The sequence below is a fragment of the Strigops habroptila genome, chromosome 6, assembly GCF_004027225.2.
Source record: "Strigops habroptila isolate Jane chromosome 6, bStrHab1.2.pri, whole genome shotgun sequence".
Taxonomy (NCBI): domain Eukaryota; kingdom Metazoa; phylum Chordata; class Aves; order Psittaciformes; family Psittacidae; genus Strigops; species Strigops habroptila.
In genome coordinates this window covers 75,969,818-75,994,914 of record NC_044282.2, presented here as the reverse complement: position 1 = coordinate 75,994,914, position 25,097 = coordinate 75,969,818, and the positions used below count along the sequence as shown (strand labels likewise).

Below are 25,097 nucleotides of genomic sequence, written 5' to 3'. Positions count from 1 at the left end.
CATTCCTGTGTGTTATGGTTTGTCTGTGATCACGTTGGTGTTACAAACACGGGCTCCGTGTGTATAGTTTGCACTTAACCAGGAGAGTAGTATTAATTTTTAAAGAAGTAACTGTTGCTTAAGATGCTATTGTGTTGGGGCAATGAATTTTTCATGTTTTTGTAGTACATGCACGGATGAAAATCCATTATTTATTGTACCTCCACTTGGTTGGGAAAGGTGATGGTTTTACAGCACCAGCAGCCATGCAAACACAGCCATTCTGAACTGCTGGCTGATAATAAATTTCCTTACTGTAAATGTCAGTGGGTTTGTGTGTTGCTGCCATTACATCTTGTTTGGAAGGCTCAATATTACACAGTTATGGGAGGCACCAGATGGCATCATTAACAGGAATGCTCCCAGTGTTTACCACTTATGTGCCTGTGTGAAATTAAAAGTAGGGTGACCTGTCTTTATTTTGAAAGCATGGTGTCAGTCCTGTGCAGGTGTTAATGGCATTTGCAGCAAACTAAAATAGTCGTTTCTGCTTAAAAACAGGTCAGACTTGTTCGAAAGCTCTTTCAAAGCATTTTGCTGGATTGACTTTGGAAGTAGCAGAACTGCAGCTTGGAAGTAGGGCATAGATATGTTTTCCACAGAAAGGAATTGTTTCCTCTCACAAAATGGAGAAGCAGAGCTGCTGTCACTAAAATACAACTCACCAGTCAGCCGCAAATCAGTGTCCCCTATACCCTCTCGCTGTGCTTTCCCTACCTTGTGTTCATCATTTCCAGTATGAAATCTGATGATGGTTTTTACATTTTATTCTTACAGCTTTTAATTTTATGCATCTCTTAGATTTTTTAATGAATTCAGTCCATTTAGCAAATGCTCCCTCTGTTGCCATGACTCTGTGTGCAGAATGGGTGCAGTGCACAGAGGTGCTTCTGTCCTCTCCCTCTCCAGAGCATACACAGCCCTGTTTGGATACGGGCACTGGAGTAGGTGTGTTGTGTTGTGGTGGTGGTGTGGTCCCTCAGGAGGGGCCCTCAGAGGGAGCCTTCCTGAGCCAGCACTGAGAGATTTTTCCAGTGAAGTCTCTTCAGGGATGTTCAGGTTTTTCACAGTGCCCTTTGGAGCTGGGCCAGGGAGGTGAAGCAGGACTTGCTTAAAATCAAAGCTTAAGGAAGTCCTTTCGTTCACGGTGGAAGCAAGAATTATCTGGAAATGCTGGTGGTATTTTCAGCTACATATAATTTTGCTATTTATAGGTAATTCTTTATGCAGGCTTAGTGGGCTGTTAAAAGAATTCTTCACCCTTTAGCATCTGTCTGCTTTAAAGGTGTGGGTTACAGTCCTTTTCCAGGGTTGCTGTTAGTGACTTTCTTAACAGATGAGAATTGGTCTCCATAAAGCAGGTTTCTTTATCTCAGCACCCTAGAGCTAGCCATGGCTTCACCCCTGCAGCTCGAGCGGGTCCCTGTGCCTTCCTGTACATCACTGTCTGCCCCTGAGGGATGGGGACACCTGACCTCTGAAAATGAGCCCATTTGGAGTTCAGCCGTTTGGCCTTGTAAGCTGAGCAGCAAAGAGTCATGAGATCTTTATGCAAGTGTGAACCGTCCGGCCCTCTTTGGGCTGGGAATCCAAATGTTGATGCTAAAAGGGAAAAAGAGCAGTTTCTTACCATGGTAACAGTGGTTCTGCAGGGAAATTAGATATATGTGGCCATACTCCTCTCTCTTTTGCTGCTTTCTGGAGTCGCACAGGAAAGCCCTGGTTTCACAGGGAGTCCTAAGGATTGGTCATGAATATATAGACTGAGATCAGCATTTACCCACATGAAGATTGGTATAATAACAGTGACTTCATTCACAAAGGCCTTTGAGGTCTATGGATGAAAAACTCAATATAAAGACTAGATATTCTCTGTACAAACTGGTTTTACAGAGCCACAGTTACCAAAGGAGGGGCTCTTGACAAAGATGACAAAATGATTCGGGCTGCAGTCTTCATCACAGTTTCTTTCTCCTTTTCCTTCTGTTCCTGGTGTTTGTGTAAATCTGCGAATGCTGGAAACAGCTCCTGAAAACATGTTTACAGACATTCCTAATGAGACTCTTTGGAACGTAGCTACTATTTAGAAAAACAATAATGCAGGCTGAAAAAGCCTCCATTTTCCAGTAACTTTTGTTCATATCTCCTTGGTAAACATTGATTATTTTTTTTTCCTTGTGATTCAAATGGAGCTTGAAATTAAAATAGCTCTGTTTGTTCACCTCCTTGTTTGCCTGCCACTAGCGCTGACCTCAGCACTAACCTCGAGTGGATTTGTTAGTCTGATGGTTCTTACAGTAGCAGAGTTCAAGCTGTGTAGATCCTGTCCAGCAGTAACTGTCACTCGGTTTCTCAGTAGCAAATGCTAAATGAAACCAAAAGCCTGCCCCGCAGGAGTAGGATCCCCAGGACAGGGCTGGGAGGGTCCCTCAAGTGGTCCCTATTATGTCCTGTGGCAGTGAGGGATCTGCGAAGATGCTGAGTACATAAAGAGCGAGTCACACCCGTGTTCCCTGTGTGGTACGCTGGGCAGTGCTTCTGAACTCAACCCCACTATCACATCCTTGAATTTAGCAAACACTTCAGGGTGTTGAGCTGGGTAAGGCCCAAATCCTCAGTGTGCAATAAAATCAAGTCTAAATTCTGCTGCGTGATGGAGTCTGCATGAAAAGCCCCAGCAATGAGCGTAAGAGCTCTCTGACACACTGCTGGTGTTACTGGGAGGCATTTACCAACACCCAGTTCAGAACGTAGCACTGCTCCTTTTGTGTTGGAGTTGAAACCCTCTGTCCAACATGGTTGTTCATCGTTGGGTGTGCAGGTTCCATTTTTTCTATTTAAATGAAGGTAACATTTGCTATAAAACCACCTCTGGTAGGATAATTCCAATTAATATTTTTAGAAATCCCACAAATAGCCCAGGGTCAAATGTTTAAACCAGAACAGGATCTACAGGTTATCTCCATCTGAGCTGGCAGCAGCAGAGTATACGGGCATGTGCTATGAATGTGATGCTTTACATGGGTTGAAAGTGCAAGGGAAGAAATGCATACAAACGGATTTGCTAAAACCAAATAATGATTTCATGCTATCTTTTCCCATTGGTTGCTTAGGGTAGAGGGATGTGTGAGTTTTAATGCTATAAATCAATCCTACACTGCACGTGGTGTGCTGTGAGGTCGTAAGTGAAAGATGTGGTTTACACGCAGGGTTTTTGTGTTCAGGGCAGTATCCTGAGACGGGTAATATTGTTAGTGGAGGTGCAGCCTGAAGCCCCTAAGAGGGTGGCATAGGCTGTCCACGAGACTTGCCCCCCGTGGCCTAGTGAAGAAAGGAGGAGGTGATGGGATGGGGGGGGTGATGGTGAGGCCCAGGTTGGGTACCAGGGCAGGAAGGAGGGACACCACCTCTTTGATAACCAAAGAACATGCTTGCTTTTCCTGAGGTACGTACACCTCTCCTGACAATGGCATCGGTGCTTTTTGCCTTACCTTAGTTACTGATTGCTGGTTTGTTTAATGAATTGGGTAGGAAATAAACAAGTTAGAGCTGGCTACTGACCTATCAATTATGATGTGTGATTGCTCCTCCGGGGAACATATGCAGTCATTTGTCCTGACATTTTGCTAAAATAAGGTGGTATTATGGGACCAATCCACCTAATTCCTTACTCCCTGGGGCCGTTTAGTGTACTTAGCTGTTAGAAAGGTGATTTCTGAAGCATGACAGCTGTTGGTGTTGGGGCCATTGTGCGGTGAACAAAACCGTTATATCCTGCTCATGTGCCGCCTTTGTGCCCTCGATACAGAAGCCATTTCATAAATTAGGCACAACTCTTCCCTGAGAAATGGTGTTGCTGCTTTGTGTTTCATCACTGGGGTACATGTGGAAAACAAACCCCACACAGCCTGCACTGGGAGGTGTTTGAACCTGGCATTTCTGCAAGCCCGTGGGGTTGATCCCATTAGCTGGTGCCATTCCTGTCAAGTTATTTTGGTTGATGAGGTACATTGCAAGTAGCATCTCTTGATGTGCTTTTTACCTTTTTATTAATGTGGTTAAAGCCACATTTCAGCAGACACATCACTAATATTGTTCTGCCAGAAGGTTTGGCTTGGCTTTGCTAGAAAGCTGCAACTCTGTGTGCAGCAGAAAGGCCTCTTGGAGTTCTCGTCTGGGGTTCACAACCCCAGGACTAGGGCCTGAAGCAGTGTCCTCGGTGCCTGTCTGTGGGACCATGAGGCCCCCGCCCCCCCCCCGCAGAGCCGTGTCAGACGTGTGCTTGGGGCAGACCTGCTTAGTGTGTCACAAAAACAGAGTCCAGGTTTTACTGGGGGGGGGGGGCAGTCGGTTCTTCTCATTCCTTTGCATCTTTCCAGTGATGCATGTCCTCGATGAGCCAGAAAAGCATTTCCAGTTTCGGAAACGTGGAAATGGTATGGATCTATTGTCATTTATGGCCAAACCCTGTTTTTACCAGCAGACCCTGCTGTAGGAAGAGTTTAGCCATGCTGAACAGCACTGGCTTTGGACCAGGGGCTTAGGCTGGTTCAGGGGGGTGTGTTGAGGTGACAGGATTCAGGCAGCATTGCAGCGGGTCTGTGCTCAGCCCTGGCTCGGCCCGTCGCCGCTCGGTGCCGGTGGCCTGCGGGCGTGTGCTCCGCACGTTCGGCTCTTCCCTGAGCAGCCGCCACGGGCTGGGACACTAGGAGGTATCTTCTGGAATCTTCTCGGTGAAGGCCAGTCCCTGAGATGAACCCGGCTCACCACTGGATGTCATCGTTGCGCTGTGATGAACTGCAACCAGGCGAACATTTGTCTGGCAGTAAAAAATAGCGTTGCCTGACCGAAGACGACATTTCCTTTTGCCACATTTTAAATGACTTGCTGTACAGCGATGACAGGTTGCCAGTAACTGGGCCATAAGCCTTCCTTACGGTACAGTGCAGCCCACCAGTGTGTGACACAGGCGGCTCTCCGCGTCCTGTCGGGAGGCTGTGCTGGAAGCCCGGCTGTGGGTGTCCACCGTGGTGAGCACAGAGATGGGGAGAGCCCAGCGTGCCACGTACTTCTTGAGGAGGCTAATGCAATTGCCATAGCTTTAAAATAAAATACTTGTTCTTTGTATATTGAGTTACTCTGTCAACTAATATATAGAGAATATATTTCTACTGTAATCTCATAGGAGAAATTTAGAGGAGTTAATTTTATTAACCCTCTGTCTCCTATTTGTAACCTGTTAGAAAACAACCTGTTTGAAGTCTTGGAGTGCTTCCTGCCTCGGTGACACAGCAGAACTATGTAGGAGAAGTGCCTGACAAATAACAGAAGCAGCTCCATTTTGTTTGTCTCCAGTGCATTTCTGAATGTGCAGTTATGCATTCTGTGAAGTGGGAGCATGCACAACCCAAAGCAGTCAGAACCGTGCCAAGTGGGTTGTGCTGCAAGGTGGGAAGTATTTTCCTGTCATCAGATATTTGAAAATTAAATATAGTTCAGGGCAGAAAAGAATTGTCACATGCAACATTATGTCTTGTCTCTTCTGTAGTTGTTGTGAGAAGCTCTGTTAGCTACTGAGACCTAGAGACACCAGGTAGACAAATACAATAAATGGAATTTATTGTTTTAACCAGTGTCTGCATTAAGAAGAACAGAAACTGAAGCTGGTAATTAAAAACTTTATAGTGAGATTTTTGGCCCGAGTGTTGATCTAAGTGCACTGAGATACGCGTTTACTCGGTGGCAGCCTGGCTTTCAGGCTGGCTGCTCTGTGTTTAAGAAAAGAGAAGGTTAATCCTATCATTTTGGAAGAGTTTTCAATGAAACACATGAAGACACTCAAAGATGTAAGTTCCTCCTTAGAAGTAAAGCAATTTCCATGAATAAAGCAGCAAGAGTACAAACTGCTCCGGAAGGTATAGAAATGGCTTTAACGTTATGTAAATACGCTCCCCAGGTGTCAGCTAATGGTAGTAAATGACAGCAGAGGCGGTGTTTCTCCTCTCTTACAAGGACTCCATAGCATCTTTTCCAGGAGGAGCCACACCATTAAGCTCTGCTAATTTTCTGTGACCTATTAAACATGCACATATTTCAACATTGTAGTACCATTTATCTACCATTTATCTTGTGCTGTGCACAGAAAAATCGCAGCATTAGTCGTGTCAGTGAGCCATGGTAAGCTCTGTATGAATGCAAGGTGAGGCATGGCTCATGGTTTCAGGATTCTCAGCAGGCTTTGGCTGGGTTCCTTTAATGCATTTCTGTGTCATTTTCCATATTTTTTCACAGCTGAGCTATTCTTTGAACCACACAAATCGAAAGCTGGTGCTGGAATCCAAAGTGTCTGTCAACACCAGAATTGTGGTGGTTGGTGCATCCGATGTTGGAATCTCTTTTCTGGAAACGCTCGTTTTTTGGTAAGTTTTCTATTTTATTTCCTTTACTGAGAAGAATGTATTGCCTTTTGTTTGAAGGGCTTGCTGCTTCCATTCAGAACCACGCTGTAAGTCTGTCTCCATGTGCTAGTTGTTAAAGGTCTGAGTGTCTTGAGGATGTGCAGAGGTAGGTGCTGCATCCTGGCAGGCTCTGGAACTCCGAAGTGCTGACAGAGCTGCTCGTGGGTCTGCAGCGTGAAGACACACTGAAAATGAGATTTCCACATACTTCAGATCTCTTTGACAGTTGTTCTTGCACAGAAATATTAGAGGTGGAGGTTAAATCCATGGCCCCTCACATGTGCTCCAAAGCAGTATTGATCTGTAAAGCCAGTTGTGCCCAGTGGGATCACAGATCACTGTCTGAATCCCTCCTGTCTCTTCGCTGTTGTGATGTGTGTTTTCAGAGCTGTGCAGTGAATGGCAGAAGCTGGTTGAGTTGTAATCCCACTGTGCTGCTTTTGAGTGTAATAACACCTTTTGATACCTTTGATTCCAGTGGGTCTTTTGGTGTTTGGGATTGTTCAGGAATCAGAGAATTGTCGCTTTAGGCTCTTGTGCTGTTTTTGCTGTAGACCCTGGGGTGGTGGGAAAGGGCTAGCAGAGGATACACTCTCCAGCAGTCTCAGCCTGCTCTGTGGCCCACCAAGAGCACGGGCCACCAGCACATGTTAAAGGATTTATCAGCAGTAAAACTGCAAATCAGATTGCTGTGATGACCTTGACTTCTCCAAACTGGAGTAAATGAACAGTCTGAACTGGTTGAGAAGGGGAATAAACATATGCAACTTCTTGTACCTTCCACTGCCTGAGCCAGGGTGAAGTTCTGTTTCACAGCCTTCCCACAGTTAGGACGAGGTGCCCCCTCCCCGGTATCTGACTGCTTGCATTTCTCTGCCATACCTCCTCCCTAGCTGTTGTGGGAGGCTATGGGGAAGTTAGGCTCTATGTGAGAATGCAAGTCCTTCTGTGCAGTTGTTGTTTTCCTCATAAATTAAACATACATCCTAGAAATGTCTGGAAAGACTTGCAGAATGAATGTGGCATTCAGATTGTGAATGTTGTAGTTACAGCAGCGCGTCCGGTGCAGCCCGGGGAGGCTGGCAGAGAACTGACAGTTCTGCCTATTTTTGTCAGTTGAGTCAAGAGTTTGTATTTCTACAGCAGCCATGAATAACATCACAAATTAAAATATCAATATGGCAAGTGCTGAAGTGCTTTGTGGATGTTGTTATAGTGCTGGAGCAGGGTAAAAAAGATACCGGCTGCTTGCTCTTTTTCCTTAGTTCCTGACTGCCTGCAGAGCTTCCCCCCTTGGGGTAAAACCCCTTTCCTCTTATGCTCCTGTGCCACTCAAAACTCAGTTAAAAATGCACTTTACAGCTATCAGCCATGTTCCCGTTGCTCACCCCGTGCTGTATTACTGCACTTTCAGCATGAAGTACTGTGAGGGAAACCAAAGCACATGGATGCTCTGAATGTGTCAGCCAGCAGCTGGGTCCCTGCAGTGAGCAGGGCATGAGAGCCTGCTGCAGCACTGCACCAATGGGTGCTCCTGCTCGGGAGAACCTGAGCCTTGCTCTCAGACCCAAGAAGCAGAGAGGCAGCACTTAGTGCAGAATGCCCCAGCACTGATATTCATATATGTATGAACTTCAGAAAGAGTATGTTTTAATTTTCACAGCAGCAGCAGATCAAGTCTCCTGATCAATGTGAAGGCCTTTTAATACAATTTGGTTTAATTTACTCATGTTTTTCTAATATTCTTTGCAGAGGTTACATGCACTAAAAATAGCCAGATTGAATTAATTTGTAAGCCCCTAATCCTGAAAAAGAGGAAGTAGTTTTCTCCTCATTATTCTTCATACTTAATTATTTTACATGCTCAGTCACCATGGAAACACACAATGTAATTCACTTACCAACAGAACAATTATCAGAACTACATGTTACAAGTGTTTTCAACTTTTTTGTGACTGAAGAAATCCATTTTCAATTGAACAGAGAGATCATCCTGAGCATTGCCTCTCAGCAGCCTCTGCTCCCGTTGTGCCGGGCAGGGCCCTGCAGCGTGTCTGCTGCGGCGCTGGGGAGGGTCACCCTGTCACCCTGCAGCCGGGGGCACCCCTGCTTATCCACCCGCACTGAAAACGAGCCTGACAGTCCCTGCTGCAGAGGGCTATGTGGCATGTGCTGACACTGGCACAGGGCGCCCAGAGAAGCTGTGGCTGCCCCATCCCTGGCAGTGTTCAAGGCCAGGTTGGACACAGGGGCTTGGGGCAACCTGCTCTAGTGGAAGGTGTCCCTGCCCGTGGCAGGGGGTTGGAACGGGGTGAGCTTTAAGGTCCCTTCAACCCAAACCTTTCTGTGATTCTATATGTGCTGTAAACTGCTGTTTCAATGCTGCTTCAGTCTTCCACTGCGGCGCACTGCCTCGCTGGAGTTTCTGAAAACAGGTTGTCACAGAGGTCAGAGCACTGGTGCACCCAAATTGGTGCCCGTTGTTTCAAAGGGCAATGTTGAATTGCTGCAGATGAGCATATGGAATGACCTCCTAGCAGGAATGCTTCTTCCTGATGCTCAGGGTGCTCTGAGACCTGGAGAATTGAGTCCGTTGTGCTTAATCTAGCGCTAGGTCAGCGGAGGTGATCTCATTATTCATGTTTCACCATTCAAACATATCTCTCCTGCTGATTCCTGTTCTCGGAGTGTAATCACATGCGGACATGTGTTTTCAGCCGTAGTGCTGCTTTCCTTCAGGCTCAGGGGATGCTTTATTCGGGAAGCAGGGGAGTGATGCAGGCAGAGCCCAGCCTCCCCTCTGCACAGCACTGGTGTGGGCACGGGTGACAAAGCGGCTCCGGAGGCTGCTGCCATCCAGTGCATGAGGGGCTGCAGCAGAGCCCAGGCGCTATGGAGGGGCAGCAAGGAGCTGCACCATCAGTTGCTGCAGGCATTAACTGCCCTGCAGGAGCGTGGCAGGCAGGGAAGGGGTTGTGAGTGCTGCAGGTCCTGCTGAGGCTCCTCCTGGGCAGTGCAGTTACATTCTTCCCCTTGCACAGAGCCAGCCTTTGGGTCACTGCTCAGCCCTGAGACACGGCTTGCAGGAACTGCAGCGCAACAGCCCCCTTGTTAAAGAGGTGCAAACCCTGCGTGATGTCCAGTGCTAAAGGAGAAGCAGGAACTGAACCAATCCCCCTTGTGAAAACGCTGTTCAGCCCAGCAACACCCGGCCCCTATTGTTCCCTGCCCTCCTCGGGTAGGCTCTGGCCTCCCTCTCTTTGTGGTGGGCTTTGTGGGGAGAGCTTTCGGCTCCAGAGAGTCAAGTCGGAGAAACTCTAAAGAGAGGTTGAGCTAAAACACAAGTTTTACTCAGTTTTAGTTCCTCTTGAGGGACTTGGTCCTTGGGGAAAAAAACAAAGTAAGAAGTAAACAAACTACAAGGAAAAGTTTTATCAGCCATCCTGGTGAATATGTGCATGCCCCTACACTTGCAGCACTACGAGCCGCTAACACTGACAGATTCTTGTGGATGGAGACCCTAAAAAGGACTCTGAATTTAAGACTAAAGGAAGTTTTTAAGAAGCTATGCTTTTTTTTGTCACTGAGCTGAAGTGTGCATCTACTAAACTTACGCATGAAAAAGCTGTTTTAAATACTCAACCTGCAAGTGTTCAATGACAATTGTATCTGGAAATGACTTGTAAGTGTAAAATCTGTAAGTGTAAAATATACAGGCTGTCAGTACCTCTGGGTCTGAGGAAAGGAGAAACGAGCTCAGTTCCGAGTTCTGTAAATACCAGTTCTTGGAGGTGAGGTTCAGCAGGAGAAACACCCACTGCAGTTAAAGAGTTTAGTTGAAAACCTGTGAACAGCTACAAGTGGGGATACCGACTTGCACAGTCCTCAGTTAAACCAGTGTTCCCCATAGTGTATATCCTTAGGGGAAGGTAAGCTACTGCCCAGCTTTTTGATCCTTTCATATGCCCAAGTACTGAGATGCTTTACAGGTAACCCCAGTGCTGAATGCTGATGTCCCAGGAGGGCAGGGCCGGGTGGTGGGTTAGATGTGCTTATTTCTTTGACACTGTAAGAGTGCTGGCCGTGGCCCCAGCGTTAGGCCAGAGGACACCCGGTCAGACCCAGCCTCGCCGCTGGCTCTGCATGGCTGAGGGCAGAGTGTGCTGACAGTGCTGACAGTGCTGACAGGGCCTCCTGGCAGCCCCCTGGCTGCAGGCACGCACCTCCCAGCAGTGTCTTGTTGCTGGTCCCAGTGTAGTGAACCAATTAGCTCTTTATCCACCTCTTTGCATATAGCTGTGGAGAGCAGCATTGTCTCCTGATTATAGGGAAAACCCTGTTTAATCCATGATCTCGAAACCTCCTTAATCCAACCTCTGCTGTAAACAATGACTTATTCTCTGAGGACACTGGAAATATACATAACATGCTACACGAAACAGCAATAAATGAAGGTGGCTGTGGGAAGGGGTTGTGAAATAGATTTCCCTGTCTATGTGGGTGCACTTAAATAACTATTGCATTTAAAAACCAAATGGATCAAAGTACATGTTTGTCAAAAGCCCAAAACTTTTTTCTCAAGGCAGAACCAGAACCTGGCACAGGAAACTCATGAGTATTTGTCTGCAGGACCGTGTCTCCTGTTGTGAGTTGAAGGTGTCAAAGATCAGCTTGGAAATGGCAGGGGTTAGAATATGGAGTGTGGCAGGAGAGCCCCAGCGGCCACTCTCCGGCAGCGCAGCGTGCACTGCCCTGCACATCTGGCCTGTTGGCAGTAGTTACCATAACGCTTGCTGTTTAATTAGGCTTTTTATCTTTGCATTTGTCTGAGAACATCTGAAGCTTCCATGTTGCCTGGTGCTAATTAGTTGACTAATTAAATAGTTAGTGCTTACTTGCTGATCACAGAGCTAACATGTAATGAATGCTCTGGTGATCCTGATTGTTTTATACTATCTGTCTCTGCCACACGAATTGAGATACATGAGCTTCCTTTTGACTGCCTTTTTTTCACACCAACGCAAATGCAGAACAATGTTGTGGTCGACCATGTGTTCGGTGTCACCAGGCCCGTGTCCTTCAGACATTGTTGCCTTCCATCATTTCTGGTGAATAGAGATCAAGTTGTGACAGAGATAAATACTACAGGTCATATCTCACCGTGTTGTGCAGTCAGGATCACAAAGGACATTGTCAGTGACTGATACCAGACATAAACTGGGGGAGAGGATATGGGTCAGCTCAGCCTGCCTAGCAGCCACTGACCTGCTTCTGCCAAAAGGTATCAGCATTGGTATGGGGTTGGTTTATAGTTATGTTCTTGTTTTGGAGACAGCTTTCAGTTTTAAACAGATTATTTCAGCTTGAAGTACTTACCCTTTAAATGCATGCAAACATTTCTCTGAGCCCAAACTATTATTTCACACGTCAAATTTGTAAGTATTTGACAATTTTCTTTTGCTACTATTTAGGTCTGACTACTGATAACTTCTTGTTGCATGTTAAAACTGGTCTTGGAAATAGTGTTTTTCTCATGAAAAGCCCGTTTCAGAATTGCCACAAGTCACAGGAGTTTCTATAGAATTCTGTTCCGTGTGCATTGTACCCCTCCTGGTGACTGGGGGTGGCATTCCCGGGCTCTTGGAGCAGCTCCGTGCTGGGTAATGCTCTGATCAGTGCAGGTCAAAGCAAACAAAGCAGCATTCCAAGTGCAAACACTGCATTCGGGTGCTCCGGGTCTCCGCTGAAGCCATGGAGGAGATGTACTTTTTCTGCTGATCATATTTGGTTTTCTTTGTTTGATGTTTGTTTCCCAGGGCTGCTGTGGAGGTGGAACCACTGAGGTCTCCAAAGCTGTCTGTAAACTGCCTGTGGGTTGGTTCTGAAGCACTAAAGAGTGTTCAGACTGCTAAAGGGGAGAAAAAGTTGGCTGTTGTGACCCTTCCCCCTAGTGATTAGTGTAGATTTGATTCCTGGTTGCATGTAGATCTCTACGTACTCTGACAGAAGATCACTCTTTGAAGGTGCTTGCTTGGTTTTTCTGAATGCTTGATGAGCTGAAATGTTAAGGTCCTTTTCTGGAATGCTGCAGTTACCCTCCAGATCCCAGGAAGGAGATGAATGATGCAGTTTACAATGAAATGAGAGGTGGGAGTGCACAGGATATAGGGCAATGAGCTGGTGAATCTCTACTGTGTGCTGTGTTAGCCAGGCTGCACAGGCTTGTAGTGGGGCTTGGCTGGGTTGGGTGGAGCTGCAGCTTCATTGCGGCACTACTCATGTTACTGCATGGTGGTGAGAACTGGGACACATCCTGTTGTGGGAGCCTGGTGTCAGTGGCACCTCTGCAGTAACTGGGCGTCACTTCAGTTTCATGCAAGCCGAGGGCACGGGCGGCAGCGGGGAGCTGCTGGAGAAGCATCTCGTTGCCCTGGTGAGGAGCCGGGTGCTAACGGCTGCGTGGTGCTCACCTCGCAGGCGGCTCTCCGCTGGGACCGGTACCGGCGGGGCAGCTGTGCCCTCCAGGCTGCCAGGGCTGGGCTGCAGCGAGGCCCAGCTCCGCAGCTGCTCCAGGCAGATGTTGGGCTCGGGGATGGTGGCCCTGCTCCAGCCCGGCTCTGGTGCTGCCAGCGCGCTGCCAGGAGCCCGTGGCACTGCCGCACTGCCGCGGGACACGCAGCTCTTGTGAGTGTCTGCTCTTCCTGCCTGCTCCTGCTGTGAGGAGCAGAATGTGGCCAGAAGTGAGGCCAAAAACGTTGGTACTAACCTCAAGCCCTTCAAATTCAAGGCAGGTCTATCTTCTGACATCCGTGGGCTTTTCCAGGTGTGTACTCTTCCATCTCGTTAAAGGCAGCATTGCCAAATCTGCACCAAGCAACACTACAGAGTCAGAATACTCATGTCCTCTGCAATAATCTGGAAAATTGGGGTCTGGTAAGTAGGCAGCCATAAAAAATCCCTTAGTTTTAGCATGGCTTGGTTGGCCAATAGTATTAAAAATGTTCTCTTCACAAGCTGGAATTTACACTGTGTGTTATGCACTGAAACATTCACTCTGGAGCAGACAAAACAGTGACATTTCAACCACACTCTAGTTTTACTGTCCAATTTATGTCATCTTCATCTGTGGAAAATGGTGTTGATGTGTCTCAACTGTGATTCTGAATCTGCCAGGTGATTAGATTTAAACAGCTTGAGACTGTAACTACCAAGGCCATCATCAGATACCCCTCATTTTCTGTCTAGAAACATAATTACCCTGTTTTATACTTTGAACAGGATGAAATGCTGAGACATTTATGGAATTGAAATTGAAATTTTAGTAACGAAATGCTCTCAGTAAAGCAGTGGTTGGATGATTTGATTTGGTCAAACTCAAAGCCAGCATCTGGGATGGTGAGGCTGATCATGTAGGCTTGGCAGCTGTGGATGCTCCCACGTAAGTGTGTGGATGTGTCTGAATGACCATGTGTGGTGTATGGGGAAGGAAAGAGCTCTCATCTTCCTGTTGTGTCACACAGTTCATACCGCAAGGACTTGGCCATGCTGATTCTGAGAAGCTCGATCCTGGCCATGCTGCAGCTCTGGAGTGAACACTACTGTTTCTGAAAGAGAAACCTGCAGCGGGGATGGCAGATGAGCCATCATCTGTTTGGACTTTGCTACCGAAAGGCAGTTTGTGTTTGTAGCACTTCTCAGTGCAGTTCACTGTGGAAAAGAGAACATCTTCCAGCAGCATACTGGGGACAAAAGTGTAGTTATCTTCAAAATAACTTGCTTGGAAAGTTGATGGAAAGTTTGGGTTTGGGTTGGGTTTTTTTGGCCTTTTGACAGTGGGCACTAGACTTGAACCCCAAGGAGGTGCCTCCATGTCCTATGTAGAATCAAACCACCAAGTTCAGAGTCTGGAGAGGTGAGGCAGAGCTGCCAGCTGGGGGAGAGGAACACTCGCAGCATCCTTGAGGGGTGTGAGCCAAAGGTCAGAGGAAATATTACCTGGCATTTTAACGGGTTCTTGCTAAGCTGTTGGCAGTGGTGGCAGTGGTGGCTTTCATGGCCTGGCCTTAAGGCTGCTCTTGAAAATGCAGCATCTGGTGAAGTTAATCACCACTAAACCTGGTGGGGAGTTTCTGGAAAAACAGTACTTTGATAAAAGCACTGTTCCACCAAAATACAAGTTTTTGAAGGGAGGATGTGGTGGTGGTGTCAGGAGGAGGGAACTGGGACATGAAGAGGTATTCTGCTGAGGTGTCATTTAAAAAAAGTGGCTCTTTGGTTTTTAGAGAAGTTACATCTTGAATTTTTGTAAATCAAAATCAGAAGCAAACACTTTCCTTTTAATCTCTTGTGAACACTTCAGGAGAGTGTTTCTGAAATGAAAGAGGATGGTGAACTGCAGCCATTTGGGGCCTATCTTGAATGGAAATAGTCCTGTTCTGGGGAGAAGATGTGAATTCTCCCGCTGCAGTGACTGCTCTGTCCCCTGGTGTCCTCAGTGGCAGTCGGATTAAATGGGAGCTACTGGCAATTAGATTCACTTGCCTTTTCATTTCAGTTGGTGGTGGTCTCGACATGTCTGTTGCTGGTCTTGGAGGAAGAGTCACCATAGGCACAGTTTATAGAACAAATGAATATGTGTGAAACCTTTTTCTTGATCCTTGCACTGAGAAGTATCCCTGTAAAGACTTTATTGTCACCCCTTCTTTCATTGAACAAATTCATTCACAATCTTAACACTTTTTCCTTAGGTTGATCCAATGGAGAACTGGTTTCTGTATCCGCCTTTTTTCCAGGAGACTGGCACCGGGCACGTGGTGTTCCTGTGCCCTGAGCACCCAGTGTCTTGCCTGGTCCTCTGCTGCTCAGCATCCCTTGCTCTGGGCTCCTTCCTCCCCATACCAAGGCTGAGGTTCCTTCCTTCGTTGCAACACCGATTGCTCAGATTTCTCAGTTTCATTAATGCAAGACTTGATCACATCTGAGTGTTCAGGATCTACTGCTGTAAACAGACTCTTTGCTGTCGTTTTTGGAATGATCTTGAGCTGAGTCTTACAAGTGCTCTCCTGCGTGAAGCTGAGGGTACAGGATACTCAGGACTTGGCTTTTGGGTAGGTTCTAATTCCAGATAGTAACGTTACCGTTTAAAGGTTGTGCCACAGAGCAGTGCCCACAGGAGCCAGGAGCCAGAGTAAGCGTTTTCTTCTGTCACCTTTTCTATTTGAGCTTTCCCCAACGCCTGCAGGCACAGGGAGCGCTATGCTTTGTTCCAGCTGACTGCAACGCTTGGGTTCACACACACACTTCACCCAGTTTGTTGTTGTTACAGAAGTGATTTGACTGTGATTAGTTGTGATAATGAAGGGTTTAATGAGAGCAATTAATTAAATCATTTGCTCAGGCACTTTCCACCATCTCAGCCTCCAGCATTACACCCTGCACACGAGGAAGAAAAACAACAGGTAGCAAAACATGAGGCAAAAAATCCACAAACCCAGCAAGGAACAGCAAGGTTCAAACTGCAGGAGATAGATACACACAGATCTCTCTATATATTTAAGTACGGTACTAAAACTTTGTGTTTGCTCCTTTGCTTATGCTCACAGTAAACTGACAGTCCTATTTTATTTCAAGGACAAGGGTGTTTAGACTCTTTTTGTAGCTGTCCTCTAAAGCTGTGCAATGAAACCCAATACCTTTTACTTATTTCCCTAGATACTCTAATCCCTCCCTGCTTTACCAGTATCTTTGAGCTGTTCTTCCCTCTGTATCCACAGCAACATGAATCCCTGCTGGAATTAGTTGCTTCTAAAATGCAGGTGCACTTGGTTTATGTTGCTTTCGTTCAGGCTCTTAACTTGAAGACTCCTCCACCAAACAGGAGCCTCTGCTTTTACCCTACTTCATATTAGGCATCAATATATGTATTAGAAGCTCAGAAGACATTCACTCTCCTACAGACACTACCTGTCTCTCCGAGCCTTTGGTGGTTTTCCGTTATCAAGAGCTTTTAGGCAGCAGTAAAGCATCAAACGCCATCATAAAAAAACAAACCATCCTTTTGTTAGCCTAGAAGCAACAATGCTTAGTGGAGGAACGGGAGGATGGCACAGAGTGCGGCCATGTGTGTACAGCCACTGCTCAAACCCCTCAGAGCCGTTACCTCCATGTGCTGGTGCCCAACCATAACCGCGGATGAGCACCCACAGGTTGCCTGTTGTTTTCAGCCTTGTAGTTAAGTGCCTGTATATATATGTGTGTGTGTATATATAAATATGTATGTGTATATATGTATATGTAGTTAAGTGCCTGATTGATGAGAAGCTCCCCATGACCCGGCTTCAGTGTGTGCTTGAGCCCAGAACCCCCCCATGTGCTGGGCTGCACCCCCAGAGCGTGAGCAGCAGCTCAGGGAGGGGATCCTGCCCCTCTGCTGCGCCCTGGGGAGACCCCCCCTGCAGTCCTGATCCAGCTCTGGGGCAGCAGCACAAGAGGGACGTTGAGCTGCTGGAGCGAGGCCAGAGGAGGCCCCGGAGCTGCTGCGAGGGCTGGAGCAGCTCTGCTCTGGAGCCAGGCTGAGAGAGCTGGGCTGGGGCAGCCTGGAGAAGAGAAGGCTCCTGAAGGGGACACCTTAGAGCAGCTCCAGTGCCTAAAGGGGCTCCAGGAACCCTGGAGAGGGGCTTTGGACAAGGGCCTGGAGGGACAGGCCAAGGGGAATGGCTTTAACCTGCCAGAGGGGAGATTGAGATGAGCTCTGAGGCAGAAGCTCTTCCCTGTGAGGGTGCTGAGGCGCTGGCACAGACTTTTCCCAGAGAAGCTGTGGCTGCCCCATCCCTGGCAGTGTTCAAGGCCAGGTTGGACACAGGGGCTTGGAGCAACCTGCTCTAGTGGAAGGTGTCCCTGCCCGTGGCAGGGGTTGGAACTGGATGAGCTTTAAGCTCCCTTCCAACACAAACCAGTCTATACTGAAACATGACTGTGTGGTACCATCTCTACAGATTTGCCTTCTTGGGGCTAGTTTCAGTATATTTAACTTCTGTTATTGTCTCCTCTAATCAGTTTTCTGGGATAAAGCTGACTTGGATGGAAGTTGGACAGGTTGCATTCAATAGGAGTCACTGTTTTCAGCTATACTGATGATCAGTACATATTTTACAGAATTACTGGAAAAATCATTCAGGAATGGTTGGAGACATCTCATTACGGAAAGCAGATCTGCTGTCTTGGCACGTCAATATCTTTACTGCGATAGCTTCTATGATTCTCTCTATATATATATTTAAAATCCTAAGGTTAAGATTACCAGCTACAGTTTTGAGATCAAGCTTTTGCAATACTCAATAGTGGTGGGTTTTACTTTTCTTTAAAGACTCTGATAATCTTCACATATTCCAGCCTGTGCTTTTAATAATGAAGCTTCATTAATGGCTTCAGCCATTTAATAGACTTTGATTCTTAGCTGAAGAAGACTTTTACCTCTCTGAAAACATGACCATTATTTGCATGGAGCTGTGCCCGTGGACACGGAGGGCAGCGTGCCGGCTCCCGGGGCACGGGGCAGTGCTGGGTGCCCGTCTCTGGCCTCCGCAGCTCTGCCCCCAGCATCACGTGCCTTTTTGACAGCTCTCATCCCATTTTCTTTGTGCCCTATTTTTCTCACTGTAAAATGGGAACGGAAGATATGACCCATTTCATCACAGTCTTCGAAGGAGACGCTAATCAACATTTTGATGCCTGCAAGATTAATGAATGGGAAACATGAATTAATGTTCGGGGCCTATGCGAATGCCATGGGAGCACTGAGGTAGAAGTAAATCATTAGTTAGTAAATCGTAGCGAATGAAAGGTCTGAAGTGAAGCCTCACGCTCAGTGGGAAAGAACTGAACAAATACGAGATGACTGTGGAGGTGCTGGATGACTGTGTATGGACTAAATAGATGTAGAGCATCTGCAGAAGAAAATAGGATGGGACCAGATCAATAAAGTGCATCACAGTGCTCTCATGAAAGAGAGACATATTCATGTTGCCTTGGACCCTCATTCTGCTGCTTCATCCTAAACACTGTTAATGGAATTTAAAATTCATGTGGCTGTAGCACCTGGACTTGGAGACCTATTGGCCTGAGGCCATGCAGCGTGTGATGTGCAGAGGTGACTGCACCTGTAAGCTGAAAAGAAACTTGATGTTCCTAAAGGTCTTTTCCAACCTAGATTATCCTGATTCTCTGATTCACTGCTGTGGGGCAGGCAGGATGGGAGTGTCCAGCATGTTTGTGTACTGGTATTGCACTTTTCGTCATAATACGTGTAAACCCAATGCCAAGGAGCCACCCTGTTGAGGTGTGTAAAGTTGTTCATGTGCACACCCAGTGGGAGCGCTGCACCGGTGTGGGTGGCATTCTGCGTGCTTGGAGTTCAGCTCAGTGGATTGGGGTAGCTCTGATTTCCATCACGACCACTTTGTATCCCTCAGCCAGCATAATGGGGCCATAAATGAAGAGCAGATTCTGTTTACACCCACCTCTGCAGAGTGACCTTAATTTAAATGAGAATCAGGCCCATAATCTGTATAAATATATGCACTCTGTTACATGAAGGTTATTTATCACATTGCACTTGGCCCGCATATGCATGGAGATTTACCATAGATAATCCATAATCCAGAATTAAACTATTAATATGCATTTTGAGAGGGGCAGCCATAACCTTGAAATTCCTTGGTTTAAGTATGACCTTTAACTTTGTTTGAATATATTTTTTAAACGTATGAATAACAAATTAACATTGGTTGATAAAAAACATTCTGATTCCTTTGTACCATTTGCATCAATCCATACTCAACTTACAGAAAGCCTTGAAGATTAGAAGGCTTAATCACTCATAATATTTGTTTGGTTTTAAATGTCAGATCACATTTAGTTCAGCATGCTGTCAGCCTGGTTTCCCACCATACTCTGCCCTTAATGAAACTGGAAAGTAGTCTGGTACCCAAAGACACGTGCCTCGTAGCAAAAGGACAAAACACTTTGTACCTGCCCTGTGTAAAGGAATTGCTTTGTGTATCCTCTTGAATACGGAACTAAAAGCTACGCCATTCCTCTGACGTGCCCTCCTAACTGCAGCAGGCCTGTCACAGGAAGCAGACAAATTCCCAGTTGTCAGGAATTGTTTTTCCTTTCCCGCTGCTCCCAGAGGTGTTTGGGCAGACTCGGTGGTCTCACGGGTAAGTCCTGCCATAAGGAACAGCTTGTTAGTTACATGGTGGAGTCTAAATACCTGTCAGGATTGGGACAGATTGTGCTGGATGCTGGTCATACCGTGTGACCATGCACTGACGTGCTCTCAGGTGATGCTCCTACCAGCCGGAGCCTGGCAGACTTGCCCCACTTTAACTGTGGTGTTTTGGTTTCCTTCCGCAGGCCACATCTGCAGTTCAACAACCTCACCTTGATTTCAACTCACGGCCTTCCAGGAAAAGACCCACCAGGCTCCAGACATAGAGGATTTTTAATTAACAGGTTTGATTTCAGATCTAAACACTGCCATAGCTTCAAAGGAAAACATAACACTTTGTAATGGTCTGTGAACTTGTCCTAAATTTTAGATAGATACATAAACAGACAGCCTCCGAACAATCCAGTCTATCTATACAACAGGCATTCACCTGTGAAGTGAGTTGACTATAGTAACTGCTAGGGAAATACTGCTACAGCAGTAACTTCAGGACAGCAGTCCATTGTATTACACCGGAACACCGGTCTCTGCTTTCCAAGACTTTTTAGATTGTTTAGATCTCCAGGTTAAAGAAAAATGACAAAAGATGTATATTTGCTTTTAGAACATTACTTAGTTTTTCATTTCCATGGGTTTTGTTCCAAGTAATGCTGACCAAAAGAACAGACAAGAATTAATATTAGCAATGTGACCAGTGATGTGGTGAGATGCTGTCACCAGTGGGGACTTTGCTGAGTATACACGGAAAGTTTAGGATTCTTGCTGTCTATAACTCAGTTCTGCTGCTTGTGAGCTGTTTGTGTGCCTGTCACTGGGCTGTGTGTCTCCAGCCCAGCCCGAGTGCTGTCCCTCACGCTCCTGGGCTAGCAGAGCCACAGCACTGGAGCTCCCAGTTGCAGGGGAGATTGTGACACAGGACAGCAATGCCTGTGGCTGGGAGCGAGTGTTCCACGAGCTCCCTCATTGGCCAATAAGGAATATATCTTCTGCTCAGTGGGATAAAATCTTAGCTCAGTAACATTCACACTACAGAATCCTCACTTAAATTTAGTATATTTGGTTTGATGGTTGTATTTTGTACTTTGGAACAGTGTCTGGGAATCCTCACTGTAGAGAGGAATGTGATTGTTCTGGACATCGAGGAGCATAGAATCAAAATGAATTTGCTATTTTGAATAGCTGGGGAATGAACTTTGTATTTAGATTTGCAGTGTGACTCTTTGGAACCTGCTCATTGGTTTCTACCAAATCTTTCACTCAGTAAGCAGCAACGCACTAAAAGGCCAGCTCTTTAAATGGCAAAACAACTCCCTGTCTGCTTTCTGCACCTTATAAATGAACTCTGTACAAAAACATGAGAATGGTGTGATGGGAACCTGTTTAAAACCACCTTATCTCGTTTGGAATTTTGCCCTATCAAGGAATTTTTAATAACTAGTTACCTGAATTGGTTTTTTTTATTGTAGAAAGGGGTATGTTTAACTAGTAAATGAAGGGCCTTTGTGCTCATGGAAGCACGTGTGCTCTTTCTCCTAACATATACTGTAAAAAACAGTTGCAATAACAGAGCATCCTTCCTGATGGAAAGTTGCACTTCATCTCTGCCTCACCAGAATTAGCTGGTAAAATTTGAAAGCAGATTAAGAGTGAAAATTGAACTCTGCAGGGTGTGAGTTTTTGAAAGCATCCTTGTGATTTTGGAGTGCCAGTCTCCTGGGAGCTGTGCTCCTCAATTATAAAGGTGCTTTTGAAACCCGTCAGCTGTCCTTGATGTCCGCTTTATTTATAGATGTGTGCCTGATTACAATTCAGATTGTCAGTGGGTTTCTTCCCTTACTTACTGATATTTGTGAGTACGAAGGATGCAGAGCACCTCAGAAAGCCCAGGTGTTCAGTCCTAAAATTCTTCAGGCCATGAAGCAGCTTTGTTTGTGGCATCCTGTATGATAATGTTGGAGCTCAGTAACCACAATTAATGCACAGCACTCAGCTCTTTCAAAACATGTGTTCTGGTGCTGATGGCAAAGAGCAGCTGCTGGTGTTGTACCCCTCCAGCACGCTCCGCTGCAGGCACTGGTGCAATATACAGGATCAGATGCTTCACCACGAGCCCAGTCCCCTTCTATTTAATCACATTCCAGGTAGTCCTGTGGAAGAATGCGGAATGTTTTTCATCACTCGGTATCAATAGAAAGTAAAGTTCTTGAGCCTCTGGATGGCCGTGAGCTTTGTGTGGTAGATGGATTGTTTCTTCTGCAGTGACTTCAGATCACAGACTGGATGAAGTGCAGGATCGCTTCACTGGCCATCCTCACACAGGCCTGAAGTGCTGGCAGGGGTGAGACCCAGCTTCCTTTCACACAAGATGTGCAAATTCCATCTTCTTGCCATGTCACTCTGATCTCATAAACCAGACATCTGTGTGACACCAGCCATTCATCCTTTTTGCTTGCTTCAGACCTGTTGCATTCTTTTTCACTAGATCCCACAGGTTCATCCCTTTGCAAAGCTAGAAATGGGTTTGGGCTTAGCATTACTCTTCAGTTGTACTGCAAGAACCTAATTGAACAGAATTCTGCCTGGTTTAAGTTCTCTGCATCAGAAGGTCCCGAGTTGCAGAATGGCCAGCAGCAGTCTGTGTGTTTTCATACAGGGCTATTACAAGACTCTGTGATCTTCATGAGTCACAACAGACCTTGTTGAAGTGTTGTGATTTAAGCCCAGCCGGCTTAAAGTTACCGGCTTAAGTTACCGGCTGGGCTTAAACCACGACATGAAGATGTGATGTCTCTGCTCCTCGTGTGTTTTATAATGGTGTGTCTGTTGTACCTCTTATTGGAGTGTTTTACCTTCAGGAATTGTTGTCTTCCCAGAAGTCTGTTAAGCAGAGAGGGTAGTACAAATGCAGTAATAAATAAGCATCCTGGTATTTGCTGGCTTTGGAAGGGGGGCATGCTCTGCGTCAGGACAGACCTTTGGAAATAATTGTAATTTTCATTGCTGAGACATTGAAAGAGGTTTTGTTCCATTTGGGTTTTGCTTCAAATTTGGCTTTTTAAATAACAGCATCTCTGATACTTCCGTCATACCCAGGGATATGTATTATACTTTACACTGAAAACAGGCTGAAACACTGCTGAAATCTAAGAGCTGCAAAAGTAGGTCTTTTCTGAGACTTTGGAAATCCACAAGTGGTTTTAGGTTCCTTAGTGGTCTGGTACCGTCACTGAGTTAACAGCACCAGAGCTGAGCTCAGAACCTGCACACTCTGTAGATCAGGTTCTTGTCGAGGTTTCTCATTTGGACAACTCTCAGTCTGTAAAACCTTCAAGGCCCTGGAAACCCCAGCCGCCCCATGGAACAGGGCTCTGCTGTTAAAACAGACAGACCTTCCTCTGGTTCCTTGCCTCGCACTGAAGGGGGTTGCTTTGAAATTGTAAAAATTGCTTCCCTATTTCATTAAGAATAATAGATTGTTGTGCAGCTACAAATTAGTGAAGGTTGATATTTTCACATCTGCACTGCTTGTGTGTCTCATTTCCTGTCTAATTCTGTGTTCTTTTGGATAGCCTATGGGATAGTTCCTCCTTTTCCCCGTTACTGTTCAGTTCATCTGGCATACAAGTTCAGTTGCATCTTAGAGACTTCTGGCCATTTGAGGCAGGAGGTCAGTTCAGAATGTTTTCAGGGTTCTTCATTCTTGCATTCTGGAAAAGTTCAGCTGGGAAGGGGTCACCAAGAGAAGATTGGCGCTCTCTGCCTTTCCCCCCCCAAGCTCTGAGAACTGCTTTCCTGGCTTCTGGGGTATTTGCAAAGTTTTCATGCTAATACTACAGAACGCGGATGTTAAAATGCCACTGGGGCCTCTGAAGCATAAGTCTTCTCCTTGGATGAACCTGCAAAGAAAAAGCAGCTGAAGCATGTGTTTGTGGCTGTTTTTACATGACATGGCTGTAGGGCCCAGTGCTGGGAGGGGTTGTTTGGGTTTAGCAGAGAGCAGTCAGTGCGTAACTGACTGTTCCATACAGACTGATCTTGGGCTGGGGGCTGCAGCAAGGGAGCCGGCCTGAGCCTGGGCACCCGGGCGAGCTCTCCGGGTGTCTAATGCCTGCTGTCAGCTCCTGTCGCTCACAGAGCGTCTTCCTTCACAGCCACTGCTTTAATGATGAAGATCATGCGAAGATGTCACTTCGTTCCTGGATTAACGTTGTGGTTGGTAAAATGACCGGCATAAATCGCGCTGCCAAATATGTGGTGGTTTCCAAGGAGGAGAAAGTGCCATATGACTACCTCGTGCTGTGTGCGGGACAGCAGTACCAGGTGAGGTGTGTGTATCTGCAGGCGTTACAGTGAGTAGTGTTTCTGTGCTGAGTGTTTCAGTGGTGCTGAGCAAGTCCGCAGCCTGTGGGTGCAGCAGGTTGTGCTGTTCCAGTGTGGCTGCACAATGGGAGATGGGAGGCTTTGCAAAGTTTCCTTCCAGCAACGTCACTCCTCAGCATCAGGCACTAAGCAAAGCCGCCAGTATTTTTGCCACCATGACACTGAACCTGCTGAAGAGAGGCCCGCTTGACATGTGGCCCCAGCCTTCACAAGGAGACTTGCCTTCAGCTGGTTGAACAATGTTTGACTGAGTTTGGTGATGGAGAGAATTCGTTATCAGATTAATTACTCATCTCACCCCATGACCATGCCAAGGCACATACATGGTGCTGTGTGTTATTGTAACACACAGCCATGTTTCCAGTGACATCGAAGCAGACCCTTAGTTTCATGTGAAATGTGAAATCAAGCTCATCTCCTGTCCTCAGCTCTGACTCACAAGGAACCCAGCCTGGGATGTCCTTCTTGTGTACCATCCCCTGGCCTTCAAGCTAGGTATCCAAATGACCATCTTTCGTGTAGCCCTGTTGCCTGCAATGGTTTTGCCTTAGTGATTGGGTTTGGCATGAACAAGGTATTTTGCCTGTAAAATCAGGAGATCAAACTGAGTGTGTGTCTACAGGTCTTTACAGTGCTGTTCACCAGAAGTCACAAACATGAATGAGTGTGTTCAGCCCTTGCTCAACAGGCCTGGGGAGCAAGGAAGCCCTGGGTTCTTGGTAATCGCTTTGCAGAGTAGAGCCACTTTAAACAGCAATCCATATTTGCTGTTCAGAGACAAACAAAAGCTGAAGTGTGGTCTGAATGACTTTAAGTGCTTCTATAAAAAGAAGTTTGGAGGTAACCGTGACTTGCAGAATAAGTCGTGGAAAGTAACTACACTGGAGAAAGCAAGCAGGAGAAGACTTGGGTTTTATCTGCTTTCAAGAAGAAAACCTAATGTCATCTATTTTCACTTTTAAGCTCTACAAAAAATAGGAAGGAATTAC

General features: G+C 46.4%; 1 protein-coding gene across 4 annotated transcripts in view; it reads left to right on the top strand.

The window, feature by feature from the left end:
• CFAP61 (cilia and flagella associated protein 61) overlaps nucleotides 1–25,097 on the top strand; it is a 106,723-nt gene that overhangs the window by 42,428 nt on the left and 39,198 nt on the right. For all 4 annotated transcript variants that reach the window (XM_030489173.1, XM_030489171.1, XM_030489172.1 and 1 more), the window contains 3 exons: nucleotides 6,331–6,458; nucleotides 19,914–20,012; nucleotides 23,880–24,048. In XM_030489173.1, coding sequence (XP_030345033.1) covers nucleotides 6,331–6,458; nucleotides 19,914–20,012; nucleotides 23,880–24,048 — 396 coding nt within the window. The remainder of the gene's footprint in view (nucleotides 1–6,330; nucleotides 6,459–19,913; nucleotides 20,013–23,879; nucleotides 24,049–25,097) is intronic.